Below are 18,271 nucleotides of genomic sequence, written 5' to 3'. Positions count from 1 at the left end.
TCTCCACCACATCTATTACTATAGAGAGTCCTTCTCCACCACATCTATTACTATAGAGAGTCCTTCTCCACCACATCTATTACTATAGAGAGTCCTTCTCCACCACATCTCTTACTATAGAGAGTCCTTCTCCACCACATCTACTATAGAGAGTCCTTCTCCACCACATCTATTACTATAGAGAGTCCTTCTCCATCACATCTACTACTATAGAGAGTCCTTCTCCACCACATCTACTATAGAGAGTCCTTCTCCACCACATCTATTACTATAGAGAGTCCTTCTCCACCACATCTATTACTATAGAGAGTCCTTCTCCACCACATCTACTACAGAGAGTCCTTCTCCACCACATCTACTATAGAGAGTCCTTCTCCACCACATCTACTATAGAGAGTCCTTCTCCATCACATCTATTACTATAGAGAGTCCTTCTCCACCACATCTATTACTATAGAGAGTCCTTCTCCACCACATCTACTATAGAGAGTCCTTCTCCATCACATCTATTACTATAGAGAGTCCTTCTCCATCACATCTACTATAGAGAGTCCTTCTCCACCACATCTACTATAGAGAGTCCTTCTCCACCACATCTATTACTATAGAGAGTCCTTCTCCATCACATCTACTATAGAGAGTCCTTCTCCACCACATCTACTATAGAGAGTCCTTCTCCATCACATCTACTATAGAGAGTCCTTCTCCACCACATCTACTATAGAGAGTCCTTCTCCATCACATCTATTACTATAGAGAGTCCACCACATCTACTATAGAGAGTCCTTCTCCACCACAACTATTACTATAGAGAGTCCTTCTCCACCACATCTATTACTATAGAGAGTCCTTCTCCACCACATCTACTATAGAGAGTCCTTCTCCACCACATCTACTATAGAGAGTCCTTCTCCACCACATCTACTATAGAGAGTCCTTCTCCATCACATCTATTACTATAGAGAGTCCACCACATCTACTATAGAGAGTCCTTCTCCACCACATCTACTATAGAGAGTCCTTCTCCACCACATCTACTATAGAGAGTCCTTCTCCACCACATCTATTACTATAGAGAGTCCTTCTCCACCACATCTATTACTACAGAGAGTCCTTCTCCACCACATCCATTACTATAGAGAGTCCTTCTCCACCACATCTACTATAGAGAGTCCTTCTCCATCACATACACTATAGTGCCAAAAGTATTGGGACCCTGGCCTTTAGGTCAGGCACTGATGAAAAACAAGGCCTGGCTCGCAGTCTCCACTCTAATTCATCCCAAAGGTGTTCTATCGGGTTGAAGTCAGGACTCTCTGAAGGCCAGTCAAGTTCCTCCACCCCAAACTCGCTTCTCCATGTCTTTATGGGCCTTGCTTTGTGCACTGGTTCGCAGTCATGTTGGAACAGGAAGGGGCTGTCCCCAAACTGTTCCCACAAAGTTGGGAGCATGAAATTGTCCAAAATGTCTTGGTATGCCGACGCCTTCACGGGAACTAAGGGGCCAAGCCCAACCCCTGAAAAATAACCCTCACACCATAATCCCCCCTCCACCAAATGATTTAGACCAGTGCACAAAGCAAGGTCCATAAAGACATGGAGGAACCAGTCTGGGGTGGAGGAACGTGACTGGCCTGCACAGAGTACTGACCTCAATCCGATAGAGCACCTTTGGGATGAATTAGAGTGGAGACTGCGAGCCAGGCCTTCTCGGCCAACATCAGTGCCTGACCTCACAAATGCTCTTCTGGAAGAATGGTCAAACACTCCCATAGACACACTCCTAAACCTTGTGGACGGCCTTCCCAAAAGAGGTGAAGCGGTTATAGCTGCAAAGGGGGCGGGGCCAACTCAATATTGAACCCTACAGACCAAGACTGGGGTGCCATTAAAGATCGTGTGAGTGTAAAGCCAGGCGTCCCAATACTTTTGGTAATATAGTGTAGATTAGGCAATACAGGGGTAGATTCAGAGAGCAATTACGCCGGCGTATCCTTAGATACGCAGCGTAATTGCTTAGTTGCGCCGGCGTATCTATTTTCTGTATTCAGAAAGCTAGATACGCCGACTTTAGTCAAAGATACGATTGGCATAAGTCTCTTATGCCGTCTTATCTTAGGGGGCATTCTGACGCTGGCCGCTAGGTGGTGTTCCCGTAGTTGTCAGCGTACAGTATGCAAATTACATACTTACACCGATTCACAAACATACGTGCGCCCGGCGGTAGTTTTTTACGTCGTTTGCGCACGCCGTTTTCGCCGTAAGGCTGCTCCTGCTATTAGGAGGGGCAGCCAATGTTAAGTATGGACGTCGTTCCCGCGTCGCGATTTGAAAATTTTACGTCGTTTGCGTAAGTCGTCCGTGAATGGCGCTGGACGCCATTTACGTTCACGTCGAAACCAATGACTTTCTTGCGACGTCATTTACCGCAATGCACGTCGGGAAATTTTAGGGACGGCGCATGCGCAGTATGTTCTGCGCGGGAACGCGCCTAATTGAAATGATCTACGCCCCCTACCCGGATCATTTGAATTACGCGCGCTTACGCCGGCCCCTTTTACGCTACGCCGCCGCAACTTTACAGGCAAGTGCTTTGTGAATCAAGCACATGCCCGTAAAACTTGCGGTGGCGTAACGTAAATGTCATACGTTACGCCGCCGCAGTTTTGCGCGCCCCTACCTGAATCCACCCCACAGACTTCACCTGATAACCGCTAACTCTGGCGCGTTCTTCTCCTGCAGGGAATATGTGGAACCAAATACCCGCTGAGTATTCTGTTCATCATCATCAACGAGTTCTGCGAGAGATTCTCCTACTATGGAATGAAAGGTGAGGGCCGCCGCCGGCTGATAACACCAATCACATCCGATCGCCAATCTGTGCAGATGGATGCCGTCCAAAGTACTGGAGGAATGCCGGCTAAGCCTCCATTAGTCCTGACCTTGGATATCGCTGTAACTTTTATCGCTCTCATCTTCTGTAAGAGGGGCGGGGCGCAGATAAATAACGTTCTCGGAACGCAGGAGATAAACGGATAAATTGCGGACGCCGGTTATAAGTTGGAAGCCTCCAGCGGAACAGGAATATAAGAATGAAATCCTTTGGGTGACGCGTTTTGACCGATGAGGTCTTTATTAAATCCAATGTGAAAAAAGCGAAAGGTCCCATTGCCTACTTGTCGTCAGATGTATTTAGCAGATGGTTATACAAAGGAGATGGAGGAACATCCATTTCCCCATCTCCTCTGCGACATATGAAGCCATGACCCCATTAATTCCAATGGCTCTCGGTGTATGCACAGAATGAAGAGGACCCCGGAAGGGACACTCTTGGGAGAAAGGTTGTTCATCTCCAGGCAGGATTGTACAGTGAAGACCCCCAGAGTCAGGGCCGATCCTGGGGTCACAGGCGCCTGGGTGCAGAAATATTTCTGGCACCCCCCACATGGGCGTGGTCATTTTACTAACTCCTCCCCTTTACAAATGTTTCTATGGCAATGACTCAACCACAGAGATGCTCCCCCACAAAGTCTTCGTTACCCCGGGATCCTTACATGATCTCTTAACAATAAACAAAATACATGAAGAGAAGCAGAGTACTTTATTGGGACCTGGAGGGGGGCCTCTGATGGACACAGAGAGGGCTTCTGTTAGAGAGTCTGTTAGAAAGAGCCCCAGACATTCTACAGACATGATACAGGAGATGGTCAGAGACTGCAGACATAATACAGGAGATGGTCAGAGACTGCAGACACAATACAGGAGATGATCAGAGACTGAAGACATAATACAGGAGATGGTCAGAGACTGCAGACATAGTACAGGAGATGATCAGAGACTGCAGACATAGTACAGGAGATGATCAGAGACTGCAGACATAGTACAGGAGATGGTCAGAGACTGCAGACATAGTGCAGGAGATGATCAGAGACTGCAGACATGGTACAGGAGATGATCAGAGACTGCAGACACAATACAGGAGATGGTCAGAGACTGCAGACATAGTAAAGGAGATGGTCAGAGATGGACACACACCTATGCTCAGAACACTAGTTATGGACGGACACAAACAAGGAGAGAAGGAGGGAGGGGAGAACTCTGCCACTTCGGCGCCCCCACCTCTGCAGGCGCCTGGGTGCAAAGCACCCTGTGCACCCTGCCTTGGATCGGCCCCGCCCAGAATGGAGGCAGGGATAAGTATTGGACCCGGTGGGGCTGCATTATTTTGTTGTTTTACCTTCTTTGGGAGTTCTGGCAGCATTTGCTCCTTTATTCCAGCGGAAGGCATGCCATTCCCCAGAATGACGTCCTCATGTCATATGTAATAAGAGGGTATGTAGGAGGAGCCTAAAGAAGGGAAGTGATATCACAATAACAATACCCACAACAAGTAAGCTGATGATCGGCTTTACAGTGAAAAAGCCAAAACGTGACGACAAATGTCAGCATGACCAGGTTAATGAAAGACCCGGGGGCAGCCTGGGATAGGACAGAAAAACAAGTCCTGCAGAGCGCACCGCGGCAAATGGTGGTCAGGGTCAGGTTGCTCCTAAAGGTTGGATGATTACACAGAAGGTGAGGCCAGTCGTTGTGCATACTGCACACTTATGACAGGTGGGGGGTTTGGGAGAAAGAGGAGCGGGAGAGAAATAGAGGGAGGGGAGAGAGAGGGAGGAGGGGGAGAAATAGTTTGAGAAAGTGAGAGAGAGCGAGAGAGGGGGGAGGGAGAGAGAGAGTGAGAGAGGGGGGAGGGAGGAAGAGAGAGAAAGAGTAGGGGAGGGGGAGAGAAGAGGGGGCAGAAAGAGAGGAGTGGAGAGATCTGTGCAACCAATCTCACGCAGCCTCATCTGTAAGCTGGTGCTGGCTGCAGTCGCACTCTTGCCTCCACCATAGGGCATAGGGAGAAGGAGAGAGAGAGAGATAAGGGGAGGGGGCAAACAGGGGAAGAGAGGGGGACAAAGAGATTGAGGGAGAGAGAGAGGGGTATGAGGTAGGGGAGGGAGAAAGAGGTAGAGAAGGAGGGAGAGAAAGAGTAGGGAGAGGGGAGAGGGGAGAGGGGGGGCAGGGGAAGAGAGGGGGGGAAAGATTGAGGGAGAGAGAGAGAGTGGGAAAAGGTAGGGGAAGAGTGGGAGAGAAAGTGTAGGGGGAGGGGGAGAATGGGGGTGAGGGGGGGACAGGGGAAGAGAGGGGGAGAAAGATTGAAGGAGAGAGGGAGGGGGAGATGGGGGAGAGAGAGGTAGAGAGGGAGGGAGAGAAAGAGTAGGGGGAGGGGGAGAATGGGGGTGAGGGGGGGACAGGGGAAGAGAGGGGGAGAAAGATTGAGGGAGAGAGGGAGGGGGAGATGGGGGGAGAGAGAGCAAGAGAGAGGTAGAGAGGGAGGGAGAAAAAGAGTAGGGGGGCAGAGAGAGAGCGAGGAGAGGGAGAAGATATCTGTGTGGCTGGTCTCCCGCAGCCTCCCCTGTAAGCTGCTCCTGGCCGCGGTCACACTCTTGCCCCCAATGTACAATGTAGGGTTAATAGCCCCGGACTGAGCATGATGACGCCAAGGTTCTGCCCATAATTTCGATTTCAGGGAGATAACAGCAATAGAGCCTGCTGGAACAGGTAAGTAATACAGACTGAAGCCCTCCAGACTTAATGGGCATTTAACTATTGTAGTGTGGCGGAACACCCCTGCCAGGGTTTCTGGGTTGGGCTTTATGCCCTGTACACACGCTCGGTTTTCCCGCCAGGAAAACAGAGGGAAAAGCCGAGAACCCGGCAGGAAAACTGCCATGAGAGCTTTGGCCGGGAATCCCGACGTGTGTATGCTCCATCGGCACTGCCTTGCAGTGTTTCCCATAGGAAAGTATTAGTAAATATGGGCGGGAAAAAAAAAAACGCCGGGAATCCCAACGGGGGAAATAGAGAGCGGGTTCTCTATTTTTCCGCCGGGATTCCCGGGTGTTTTCCTGTCGGGAAAACTGCAAAGGAAGCATACACACGTCCAATTTTCCTGGCCAAAAGCTCTCTTGGCAGTTTTCCTGGCAGGAAAACCGGTCGTGTGTACGAGGCTTTAGGGTGCACTTTCCCACTGGGGCAATGTCTGAGATCGGATGTGATTCGCATCGCACTGCAGTGCAAGTCACATGCAATCTCTGTGCCAATGAGATTGGTATGCTGGCGCCTTAAGTTCCCTTCACTGGAACCTTGCTTTGTGCACTGGTCCAAATCATTTGGTGGAGGGGGGATTATGGTCGGTGTGGTGTTTTTCAGGGGTTAAGCTTGGCCCCTTAAGGCGTTGGCCATACCAAGACAATTTAGACAATTTCACGCTCCCAACTTTGTGGGAACAGTTTGGGGACGGCCCCTTCCTGTTCCAACATGACTGCGCACACCAGTGCACAAAGCAAGGTCCATAAAGACATGGATGAGACAGTTTGGGGTGGAGGAACTTGACTGGCCTGCACAGAGTCCTGACCTCAGCCCCGATAGAACACCTTTGAGCAGAGACTGCGAGCCAAGCCTTCTCGTACAATATCAGTACCCTGACCTCACAAATGCTCTTCTGGAAGAATGGTCAAACATTCCCATAGACACCCTCCTAAACCTTGTGGACGGTCTTCCCAGAAGAGTTGAAGCTGTTATAGCTGCAAAGGGCGGGGCCAACTCAATATTGAACCCTCCAGACTAAGGCCCCATACACACGAGAGAATTTATCCGCGGATACGGTCCAGCGGACCGTTTCCACGGATAAATCCTCTAAAAGATTTCCGCAGATTTCGATGCGATGGAGTGTACACACCATCGCATTGAAATCCGCGCGGAAATCCTCTGGCGATGACGTGTCGCGCCGTCGCCGCGATTATGACGCGGCGACGGGCGCGACGCTGTCATATAAGGAATTCCACGCATGCATCAAATCATTACGACGCGTGCGGGGAATCCCTTTGGACGAATGGATCCGGTAAGTCTGTACAGAAGAGCGGATCCATCCGTTGGAATGGATTCCAGCAGATGGATTTGTTGTGCATGTCAGCAAATATCCGATCTGTTGGAATCCATCCCAGAGGAGATTTCTCCGCGGAAACAGATCCGCTGGCGTGTACACACCATAGGATCTATCCGCAGAAACCCATTTGCTGGGATTTATCTGCGGATGGATTCTATCGTGTGTATGGGGCCTAAGACTGAAGCAAAGGGAGGTGTCCCAATACTTTTGACAATATAGTGCAATTTACAAGGTGCATCACTGTAAAATAATAATTCAAACTGTCTCGCTTTACAGCTGTCCTGACACTTTACTTCCTGAACTACTTGGGATGGGACAGGAACCGCACAACCACCATCTACCACGCCTTCTCTGGGCTCTGCTACTTCACCCCGATCCTCGGGGCCCCCATCGCTGACGCCTGGCTGGGCAGATTCAAGTGAGTTCCATGGTGTCTTCTCTAACCGATCTCCGGAAACAAACATTGTTTGTGTTACGGCGGCGTAATGTACATGAACCTGGGCCTTTGTATAAAGTGCCGAAAAATTGGGCTTTGGGTGTCGGGGGCGCCTTCACACCGTAACCCTATGGAGGTACTCTTGATGAAAGCAAGAATTGGCCTTGCTGTAAAAAAATGTAATGATATGCCTTGTCCAAACTGTAGCGGAAAAATTGGTCTTTGGGTGTCGGTGGCGCCTTCACACCGTAACTCTATGGAGGTACTCTTGATGAAAGCAAGAATTGGCTTTGCTGTCAAAAATTGAAATAATATGCACCTGTCAAACAGTGGTGGAAAAATTGGGCTTTGTGTTCCATGGTGCCTTCACACTATAACCCTATAGAGGTACTTTTGATAAATGCAAAAATTGGCCTTGCTGTCAAAAAATGAAATGATATGCACCTGTCAAACATGTGTGGAAAAATTGGTGTGTTAATTGTGCCCATAAAACCAACACCAAAAAATTTCTTCCAGATTAAATCAACACCCACAAAGCTAGGCGGCCTAGACAGTCTTCCAGAGATTCCAAATCCAAAAAAAAACACCTCATCAGCGACATGGGCATCAGGGGCTTGAAAGCTGCTGCTAATCCTGGACTGATTCATTTTGAAAAATGTCAGCCGGTCCACGGAGTCTGTGGACAGATGTGCTCTCTTATCTGTCACAAACCCTCCGGCAGCACTGAATGCCCGGAAAGCGCACTGGATGCAGGGAGGCACAGAAGCTCAATTGCATACCTGGCATAATAAGTGGTACTAACAAGGAAGAGCTGTAAGAATGCTTTGCAACTAATTAAGTCAATTGGCAACCGTTCATTAACATGATTGGCAGGGCAGGACTTAGGGTGGTGGAGGCCCCTGGGCTTAATAATCGAAGGGGCCCCCTGGAGCAGAGAAGCGGGGGGTCGGCTGTCACCGCGGGGGGAGCAGTGCGCCAATCATACTTTTTGAGCGTGGGGGATTCGCCAACCGACCGATCAAAGTTGTTGAGCGGGGGGGTGTCACCGCTTTACAGAGGGCCGCCTTCAGTAATTTTGGGGCCCCTTACACAGCTGCAGTGAATGGGGCCCCCTGGTGTCGAGGAGCGGGGAAGGCCGAAATTGCCACAAACGGGGGATTGCCGCGGAATTTGCGGGAGGGGGTTGCCGCGATTGCAGCGAAATTGCGGGAGGGTGTTGCTGCAATTGCCGCGAATGGGGGATTGTGGCGAAATTGCGGGAGGGGATTGCCGCGAAATTGCGCGAGGCGGTTGTCGCAATTAGTGGGGTTGCCGAGATTGGGCCCAGGGCCCCCTATTGGGCGGGGCCCATGGGCTTGAGCCCAGTCAAGCCCAATGGTAAGTCCGGCCCTGATGATTGGGTATAAAAAGAGCATCTTAGGCCCCGTACTCACGACCAAACATGTCTGCTGAAACTGGTCCGCAGACCAGTTTCAGCAGACATGTTTGGCCGTGTGTTGGCCCGAGCGGACCATTTTGGGACGGATCGGACAGGTTTCCAGCGGACAACTGTTTCCCGGACTTGTTTTAAAACAGTCCGCTGGAAACCTGTCCGCCCGGACATGTACGGTCGTCTGTACAGACCTACCGTACATGTCCTGCCGCCCGCATCCCTCGCATGCGTCGAATGACTTCGACGCATGCGTGGAAGCATATTTAAGGCGGCCCGCCCACGTCGCCGCGTCATTGTCGCGGCGACACCGCGTCATCGACGCGGCGACACCGCGGACACGCCCCGCGTAATGTTTACGCGCGGGCTTCTGTTCGATGGTGTGTATAGCCATCGAACAGAAGTCCCCGGGCAGTCCCCGGCCAGACATGTCCGATGGAAACGGTCTGCAGACCGTTTTCATCGGACATGTCCTGCCGTGAGTACAAGGCCTTAGAGTGTCAGAGTTGAAGGAAAGATGGGCAGAGGTTCACCAATCTGTGAAAAGCTGCGTCTAAAAATTGTCAAACAGTTTCAGAATTGAGTGCAGACCCCCGACGGTCTGCGCCGTTTTGCCACAAATTCTCTCCCCAAATGGGTGCACAAGCAACCAGGGGTAATTTTTTTTCCAATTAAACATTTGGTATGTTATCGATTTTCTATTGTGAATAAAATCAATATTGTAAACCACACACCAGTGCCCATTTTAAAATCTATGGGGGGGGGGGGGTCTTATTGTAGATACATTGTATGATCTCCACACCTCATTACATCACTCCTCTGTTCCCACAGCACTATCTTTTATCTGTCCATTTTGTACTTTTTCGGTTTTGTGATCAATTTTGTGGGGGCCATCCCGGATATTGGAAGCGGTGAGTTGCACGTGTAAGTATAACTCCTCCTCCAAAAACATCATCATTACTTTGGTCAATGTAAGTGAGAACAGGACTGTCCCCCGTATACTGGAGCGAGGGGGACGGGGGGCAGTGGCGTCTCCAGCTTTCATATTTAGGGGGGGCGCATGGGGGGACAGGGACAAAAGTAGGGGGCCAACTATAAAATGCAATTTTATATATATATATATATATATATATATATATATATATATCCTGGGGCCCTTTACTACGATCCCACTATGGGCCCTTTCACATGTTCTGCAGTGAGCTCCCTTCCTACTATACTGGGGCCCCCCAGGGTGGCAGAAAACAAGAGATATATGTCACCAGCACACCAAGAAAATATAAGGGTCCAAAGCAGTGGGAGAACTATCATTGTTGCAAAGGTTGTCTTGCCACCGGGCCCTGGTGTTCTGCCACAGTGGGGATCCCCAGCTGTCCTGTCCCTGCTATTTACAGCGCTGGTCTGGCATCTTTCCTCTTTGGCAGCGGCGGCAGTCTATTAGGACCTAGTGCTGGTGACATTATGGGTGCATGCAGGGGAAGGCTGGCACTATTGGTTATAGAGAGCTGAGCCCCCAGCTGGTCACCTAGCAGCAGTAATGCTGTATAACCTTCTCTGTTGACATGCTGATCGGCATGTGATCCAGGTGATGCTCCCAGTCAGATCTAATAAACACAGTATTTATTAGCATCAAGAGTACAACCACATAAATATAATCAACCGTATGATCAGCAGCCATGTGGGCTCTATGCCTGTAAAGTGTGGGCTCTATGCCTGTAAAGTGTGGGCTCTATGCCTGTAAAGTGCGGGCTTTGATCAATAAAATCTCTGATATTTATGACTAGGATTTGACTAAGAGCATCACCTGGATTGCATCCCGATCAGCATATCAGAGAAGGGTCCACTGCTGCTAAGCAACCTGCAGGGAGCTCAACTGTCTACAACCAATAGAGATGGGCTCGGGTGTGTTTGAAATCCCACATGCCCAATCCCGCCAGGAAGCCGACACTCCACAGTGCTAATCAATGTATGGGCTGCCTAAGAGCTAAGACCAGCCATAGACAGTTTAAATCTCAGCTGGTTCAGCAGAAACTGGCTGAGATTTGAACCATTAATGAGCAGATTCTCTTATAATTATCACTAGTGGTTGCTGTATAGCCACTAGTGATAATCACTGTTTGTCGGGAGAATATAATTGCTGGGCAGGAGGGATATTCCCCTGTCACCACTGTCTGTTGATGGGGGAATCATGCAAGTTTCTTTCCTGCAATCTGTGGATGCAGGAAAGAAATTTGCACCGTATATTATCTGCCTAACTGAAAGTGAAAGTAAATTGTGAATGTTTTGAAAGAACAGGAGAGGGGGAGGGAGACAGATGGGGGAGAGAGAGAAGAGATGGAGATAATGTAGTTCAGTGATTACAGTGTACTGCAGTCTGCAGTGCACACACTTAAACACGGTCCAGGCTAGAATATCTGGTTGTGTGAGCTCTCGCATTATGCAGTGATGGCGAGCAGAGGGAGGGGGAGGAATCCCCCGCAGAGCTGACTGGGGACGCTTTCCCTCTCGGGGAGCAAAATACAAAAATTGCAAAAAAAAAAAATTTTTTTTGGGGGGGGGGGCACATGGTGGGGCACAGCATGATGTTGGGGGGGTCAGGGCCCCCTCTGCCCCCCCCTAGGGACGCCCCTGACGGGGGGACCCCATTATACATAATCTTCTGTCTCCGCCTCTCTCTCAGGGTTCTGTCTATGATTGGTCTGATTGCCATCGCCTTCGGGACCGGCGGTATCAAGCCCTGCGTCACGGCTTTTGGTGGTGACCAGTTCGATGCAGAACATGTAAGATTTTATCTCTTTGGAAAGTTAGAGATGCTAATAAAAGCCCAGAAACATGAAAAAGCCGTAACTTGCTTTTTTTCTCGTCTTCTCCAGGTAAAAGAGAGAGGAAAATTCTTCTCCATCTTCTACATGTCCATCAACGCCGGCAGTCTCATCTCCACCTTAGTGACGCCGATTCTCAGAGGTCAGTTATTTTTATGCCCCTCCGGTCCTATGAATGGGCCCTACAAATGGCGATCTGATGTTTTCTACTGTCATACATTTCCTTAATGGGGCTCCCAACAGGATGTCATCTGTGTGCAGCAAAGTGATTCCCCCTCCGATCACCAAAATGACTTCCAATCATCATGTTTGATTACCCGCTGACACAGTCTGAAGACCCCCCCCCCCCCATACACAGCTCCATCCTTCATCTACTGACCATACACTATACAATCTGGTTGTACAATCTCAATAAGATCTGCCATCAACTATGTTGATTGATTACAGATTAAATACATTGTGTAAAATAGTTGTGAACATCCAATGTTATAGACACTTTCTAATCCTGTTATAACTATGCCAGCTCCATATCTGCTTTGCCTATGTTCAGAAATGATCTTTTTTACAAGGTTAAAGAGTTCTGTTATGTGACCAATCATCTCTTCTTCTTGATAGTGGGGGGGTGGGGTTACAGGACTCTGTGCAGACACACTGGGTGACTGTATTCCAGAGTCTGTTCAGCCTGAGGAACAGGGGGTGTGTTTAGGAGGCAGGCTGTGATTGGAAGGGGTGTGTGCCAGAGATAGGCTGTGATTGGGAGGAGAGTGTGTGTGCCAGAGGCAGGCTCTGATTGGGAGGGGGTGTGTGCCAGAGACCGGCTAGTGCAGGGATATGCAATTAGCGGACCTCCAGATGTTGCAAAACTACAAATCCCATCATGCCTCTGCCTCTGGGTGTCATGCTCGTGGCTGTCAGAGCCTTGCTATGCCTCATGGGATTTGTAGCTCTGCAACAGCTGGAGGTCCGCTAATTGCATATCCCCGGGCTAGTGAATGGGAGGGGGCGTGTGCCAGAGGCAGGCTGTGATTGGAGAGGGTGCGTGTACCAGAGGCAAGCTGTGATTGGAGGGGGAGTGTGCCAGAGGCAAGCTTTGATTGGAGGGGGAGTGTGCCAGAGACATGCTGCAAATAGGAGGGGGCATGTACCAGAGTCAGGCCCTGATTAGGAAGGGGAATGTACCAGAGACAGGCTGCGATTGGAGGGGGTGTGTACCAGAGGCAGGCTGTGATTGGAGGGGGTGTGTACCAGAGGCAGACTGTGATTGGAAGGAGTGTGTGCCAGAGACAGGCTGTGATTGGGAGGAGAGTGTGTGCGCCAGAGGCAGGCTCTAATTGGGAGGGGGTGTGTACCAGAGACAGGCTGCAAGTGGACGTGTACCAGAGGCAGGCCCTGATTAGGGAGGGAAATGTACCAGAGGCAGGATGTGATCGGGAGGGGGCGTGTATCAGAGGCAGGCTGTGATTGGAAGGAGTGTGTGCCAGAGGCAGGCTGTGATTGGGAGGAGAGTGTGTGCGCCAGAGGCAGGCTCTAATTGGGAGGGGGTGTGTACCAGAGACAGGCTGCAAGTGGACGTGTACCAGAGACAGGCCCTGATTAGGGAGGGGAATGTACCAGAGGCAGGATGTGATCGGGAGGGGGTGTGTATCAGAGGCAGGCTGTGATTGGGAGGAGATTTGTGCCAGAGACAGGCTGAGAATGGGAGGGGGCGTGTACCAGAGGCTGGCCCTGATTAGGAAGGGGAATGTACCAGAGACAGGCTGCTATTGGAGGGGGTGTGTGCCAGAGGTAGGCTCTGATTGGGAGGGATGTATGTGCCAGAGACAGGCTGCAAATGGGAGGGGGCATGTACCAAAGGCGGACTGTGATTGGGAAGGCGTGTGTGCCAGAGGTGGGCTGTGATTGGGAGGGGGGGTGTGTACCACAGGCGGGCAGTGATTAGTAATGGTTATGTGCCAAAGGCAAGATGTGATTGGTCAGGGGGCGTGGTGGCTGAACAAACTCTCCAAACTTTCCGAAAAAAAATTCCGTCAGCACCCAAAGCCCCCGACCCCTAAGGGGCCCGGTGGTCCCCAGGGCCCCGGATGGCATCCCCCTTTTTTTATGTCCATTTTTTTCCGTCAGCACCCAAAGCCCCCCCCATTCTCAATTTGTGTCACCCCCCACTTCTCAACTTGCGACACTCCCCCCCACCTCTCAATTTGCGGCGGCAGCACCCCCCTCCCCCCCAGTTCTCTGCTCCAGGGGGCCCATGTCTGAAGCTGTGTAAGGGGCCCCAAAATTCCTGATAGCGGTGTGATCCAGGGATTGAAGGTTCCATTCATTGTCTCTTCATGTTAAAGTCGTACCAGATCCATCCTCTCACATCCCCCCCCCCCCGTGTCTTGCAGGAGGCGTCCAGTGCTTTGGGCAGGATTGTTACGCTTTGGCGTTTGGCGTTCCGGCCGTTTCGATGCTTTTTGCTCTGAGTAAGTAAACCGATTTTTTTGGGCAATTCTTTATGTTATTATGTAACGTGTTGAAGTATCTCATGAGAACAAAATGATAAGAATGACCCTGTAAATATTACAGGAAACTTTGTAACCGATTTATCGTGGAGAAGATTGGATGAAAGATAATAGGAAGGAGATCCGCGTCTGATAAAAAAGACGGCATCTCTATCACCGGCCCCTCAGTCCCCCATCCCGAGTGGGGTAGAGGTTTCTCAGTTTTTACCTCCCTTCATCAGATCAGTCAGTTTGATTCATAAAGAAAATAAGAGACGTATTCTTTATTCTGGAAATGTGTGTGGCCCCCGGGGGCCCTTCTGTCCCTGGTGTGCAGAGCTGCCCAGCCCCCCCCCCCCCCAGATGTGATGAAAGTGTTGTGTTTGATGAACGATTCCCTTCATGTAGATGGAGGACGGTCAGGACAGGTGAGGACAGACGTCTGACTTTGTGTTTTTCTCTCCTGCAGTTGTGTTTGTCAGCGGGAGCGGGATGTACAAGAAGTACCCGCCGCAAGGAAACATCTTAGCCCAAGTCTTCAAGTGTATCGGAGTGAGTGATATAAACCCAACCAACTCTAAGATTTCACCCATTGCAGGGCCAGTCCACCAAAACTCAGCACAGGGATGGTGGGAACCCCTCACAATGGGCACAGCGGGTGTACAGACCCGGGAACTCAGCACAGGGATGGTGGGAACTCCTCATAATGGGCACAACGGGTGTACAGACCCGGGAACTCAGCACAGGGATGGTGGGAACCCCTCATAATGGGGCACAGCGGGTGTACAGACCCGGGAACTCAGCACAGGGATGGTGGGAACCCCTCATAATGGGGCACAGCGGGTGTACAGACCCGGGAACTCAGCACAGGGATGGTGGGAACTCCTCATAATGGGCACAGCGGGTGTACAGACCCGGGAACTCAGCACAGGGATGGTGGGAACCCCTCATAATGGGCACAGCGGGTGTACAGACCCGGGAACTCAGCACAGGGATGGTGGGAACCCCTCATAATGGGCACAGCGGGTGTTCAGACCTGGAAACTCAGCACAGGGATGGTGGGAACCCCTCATAATGGGCACAGCGGGTGTACAGACCCGGGAACTCAGCACAGGGATGGTGGGAACCCCCTCATAATGGGCACAGCGGGTGTACAGACCCAGGAACTCAGCACAGGGATGGTGGGATCCCCTCATAATGGGCACAGCAGGTGTACAGACCCGGGAACTCAGCACAGGGATGGTGGGAACCCCTCATAATGGGCACAGCAGGTGTACAGACCCGGGAAATCAGCACAGGGATGGTGGGAACCCCTCATAATGGGCACAGCGCGTGTACAGACCCGGGAACTCAGCACAGGGATGGTGGGAACCCCTCATAATGGGCACAACGGGTGTACAGACCCGGGAACTCAGCACAGGGATGGTGGGAACCCCTCATAATGGGCACAGCGGGTGTACAGACCCGGGAACTCAGCACAGGGATGGTGGGAACCCCTCATAATGGGCACAACGGGTGTACAGACCCGGGAACTCAGCACAGGGATGGTGGGATCCCCTCATAATGGGCACAGCGGGTGTACAGACCCGGGAACTAAGCAAAGGGATGGTGGGAACCCCTCATAATGGGCACAGGGGGTGTACAGACTCGGGAACTCAGCACAGGGATTTTGGGAACCCCTCATAATGGGCACAGCAGGAGTACAGACCCGGGAACTCAGCACAGGGATGGTGGGAACCCCTCATAATGGGCACAGCGGGTGTACAGACCCGGGAACTCAGCACAGGGATGGTGGAAACCCCTCATAATGGGCACAGCAGGATGTCGGCTCTCTAATGGTCATTTATGGGCCAGCTGTGATTTCTGTAAGTCCTGTACTGGTAAGTGGGTGGAATGGGTCCCTGTTCTCTCCCTCGTACAACATATTTTTTTTGAGCTGGACCCCCTCCCCCCATGATTTGGCCACAAGCAGGTTCAAGGAGTCCTGGCCCCTTTAGATCTCACCGTCCTCTTTCCTCCATCCAGAGTGAGAGGAATCCAATTCATCTCCATGTTTTATCTTTCTCCTCTTTAGTTTGCCATCAAGAACCGCTGGAGGCATCGCGCCAAGCAATTCCCCAAACGGGGGCACTGGCTGGACTGGGCCTCTGAGAGCTATTCGGTAAGTGTGAGCCTCTCCTGCCTGCTCATTGGTCACCTCAATGATGTCCTTCCTCTCCTTCGTGACATCAATTTGGTCCATGTTTGATTAAAAAAAAAGTATTGTTAGGGCCACAGGGGCCCAACAGTAGGGCCAATTATGCTAAATTCCAACTTCTGAAGGCTTTTGCGTGTCAACCAGGATGTCCCTGAAGGTCCCCGGAGAAATCTAGAAAGTAGGTCAAAGGAACACCACAAATCTAAAATGAGGTCAAAGAATAAACCCAATGCGTTTCTGGGGCTCAGAACTCCCCCTTCATCAGGGGTCATTCTTAAACCCCTGATGAAGGTGGAGCTCTGAGCCCCAGAAACGTGTTGGCTTCATCCTTTGACCTCCTATCATGAACACCTTTTAGATTTATGGTCCTCGCTGTCAGATATGTCTTCTTCTATAAGCAAACACATATCAGGGGCCCCTATTGGAGGATGTCGCGTTATATCAACAGAAAGTTCATCAACAATATGGTCACTAATTTTTAGAAATGTGATACAAAGTATCCTTCATAACTGAAATCACATATACAATGTTAATCTTTTTTTTTTTTTTTACAGAAAAAACTCATCACAGAAGTGAAAATGGTGACCAAAGTCCTCTTTTTGTTCATCCCCTTCCCGATGTTCTGGGCTCTCTACGACCAGCAGGTAATTCTCAGGTCCAAAACATATGGAACACAAATTCTAATCATGTAAATATACACTCACCGGCCACTTTATTAGGTTCCCCGTGGTAGTAGCGGGTCGGACTCGCTTTAATAGGCCCCCTTTAGTAGGCCCACCTTGCTAGTAGCAAGGTGGGGGTTGGACCCCCTTTATTAGGTCCCCCTTGCTAATAGCGGATTGGACCCCCTTCATTAGGTCCCCCTTGCTAGTAGCGGGTTGGATCCCCTTTATTAGGCCCACCTTGCTAGTAGCGGGTTGGACCCCCTTTATTAGGTCCACCTTGCTAGTAGCGGGTTGGACCCCTTTATTAGGTCCACCTTGCTAGTAGCGGGTTGGACCCCCTTTACTAGGTCCACCTTGCTAGTAGCGGGTTGGACCCGTTTATTACTTCCACCTTGCTAGTAGCGGGTTGGACCCCCTTTATTAGGTCCACCTTGCTAGTAGCGGGTTGGACCCCCTTTATTAGGTCCCCCTTGCTAATAGCGGATTGGACCCCCTTCATTAGGTCCCCCTTGCTAGTAGCGGGTTGGATCCCCTTTATTAGGTTCACCTTGCTAGTAGCAGGTTGGACCCCCTTTATTAGGTCCACCTTGCTAGTAGCGGGTTGGACCCCTTTATTAGGTCCCCCTTGCTAGTAGCGGGTTGGACCCCCTTTATTAGGTCCACCTTGCTAGTAGCGGGTTGGACCCGTTTATTACTTCCACCTTGCTAGTAGCGGGTTGGACCCCCTTTATTAGGCCCACCTTGCTAGTAGCGGGTTGGACCCCCTTTATTAGGCCCACCTTGCTAGTAGCGGGTTGGACCCCCTTTATTAGGTCCACCTTGCTAGTAGCGGGTTGGACCCCCTTTATTAGGTCCCCCTTGCTAGTAGCGGGTTGGATCCCCTTTATTAGGTCCCCCTTGCTAGTAGCGGGTTGGACCCCCTTTATTAGGTCCACCTTGCTAGTAGCGGATTGGACCCCCTTTATTAGGTCCCCCTTGCTAGTAGCGGATTGGACCCCCTTTATTAGGTCCACCTTGCTAGTAGCAGGTTGGACCCCCTTTGATAGGTCCCCCTTGCTAGTGGCGGGTTGGACCCCTTTTGCCCTCATTCTTGGTGGCATAGATACAACAAGGTGTTGGAAACGTTCCTCAGAGATTTTGCTCCATAGTGACATGATAACGGGTTCTGATGATAATTTAAAGCGGAGGTCCACCCTAAAAAAATAAAAAAAATTGCCAAAAAGGCTCCAAAAAGTTTGAAAAAAACCC

The 18,271-nt window shown here is 50.6% G+C and overlaps 1 protein-coding gene across 1 annotated transcript in view; it reads left to right on the top strand.

Moving 5' to 3' along the window:
- LOC120944273 (solute carrier family 15 member 2-like) overlaps window positions 1–18,271 on the top strand; it is a 67,810-nt gene that overhangs the window by 29,259 nt on the left and 20,280 nt on the right. The window contains exons 3-11 of the mRNA XM_040358286.1: window positions 2,743–2,830; window positions 7,268–7,409; window positions 9,688–9,780; window positions 11,537–11,636; window positions 11,730–11,820; window positions 14,066–14,143; window positions 14,631–14,713; window positions 16,236–16,322; window positions 16,913–17,002. Of these exons, the coding sequence (XP_040214220.1) occupies window positions 2,743–2,830; window positions 7,268–7,409; window positions 9,688–9,780; window positions 11,537–11,636; window positions 11,730–11,820; window positions 14,066–14,143; window positions 14,631–14,713; window positions 16,236–16,322; window positions 16,913–17,002 (852 nt within the window). The remainder of the gene's footprint in view (window positions 1–2,742; window positions 2,831–7,267; window positions 7,410–9,687; window positions 9,781–11,536; window positions 11,637–11,729; window positions 11,821–14,065; window positions 14,144–14,630; window positions 14,714–16,235; window positions 16,323–16,912; window positions 17,003–18,271) is intronic.

The sequence above is a fragment of the Rana temporaria genome, chromosome 6 (genome assembly GCF_905171775.1).
Source record: "Rana temporaria chromosome 6, aRanTem1.1, whole genome shotgun sequence".
Lineage (NCBI taxonomy): Eukaryota > Metazoa > Chordata > Amphibia > Anura > Ranidae > Rana > Rana temporaria.
Note: the sequence above shows the minus strand (reverse complement) of the source record. Positions and strands in the feature narration are given on the sequence as shown.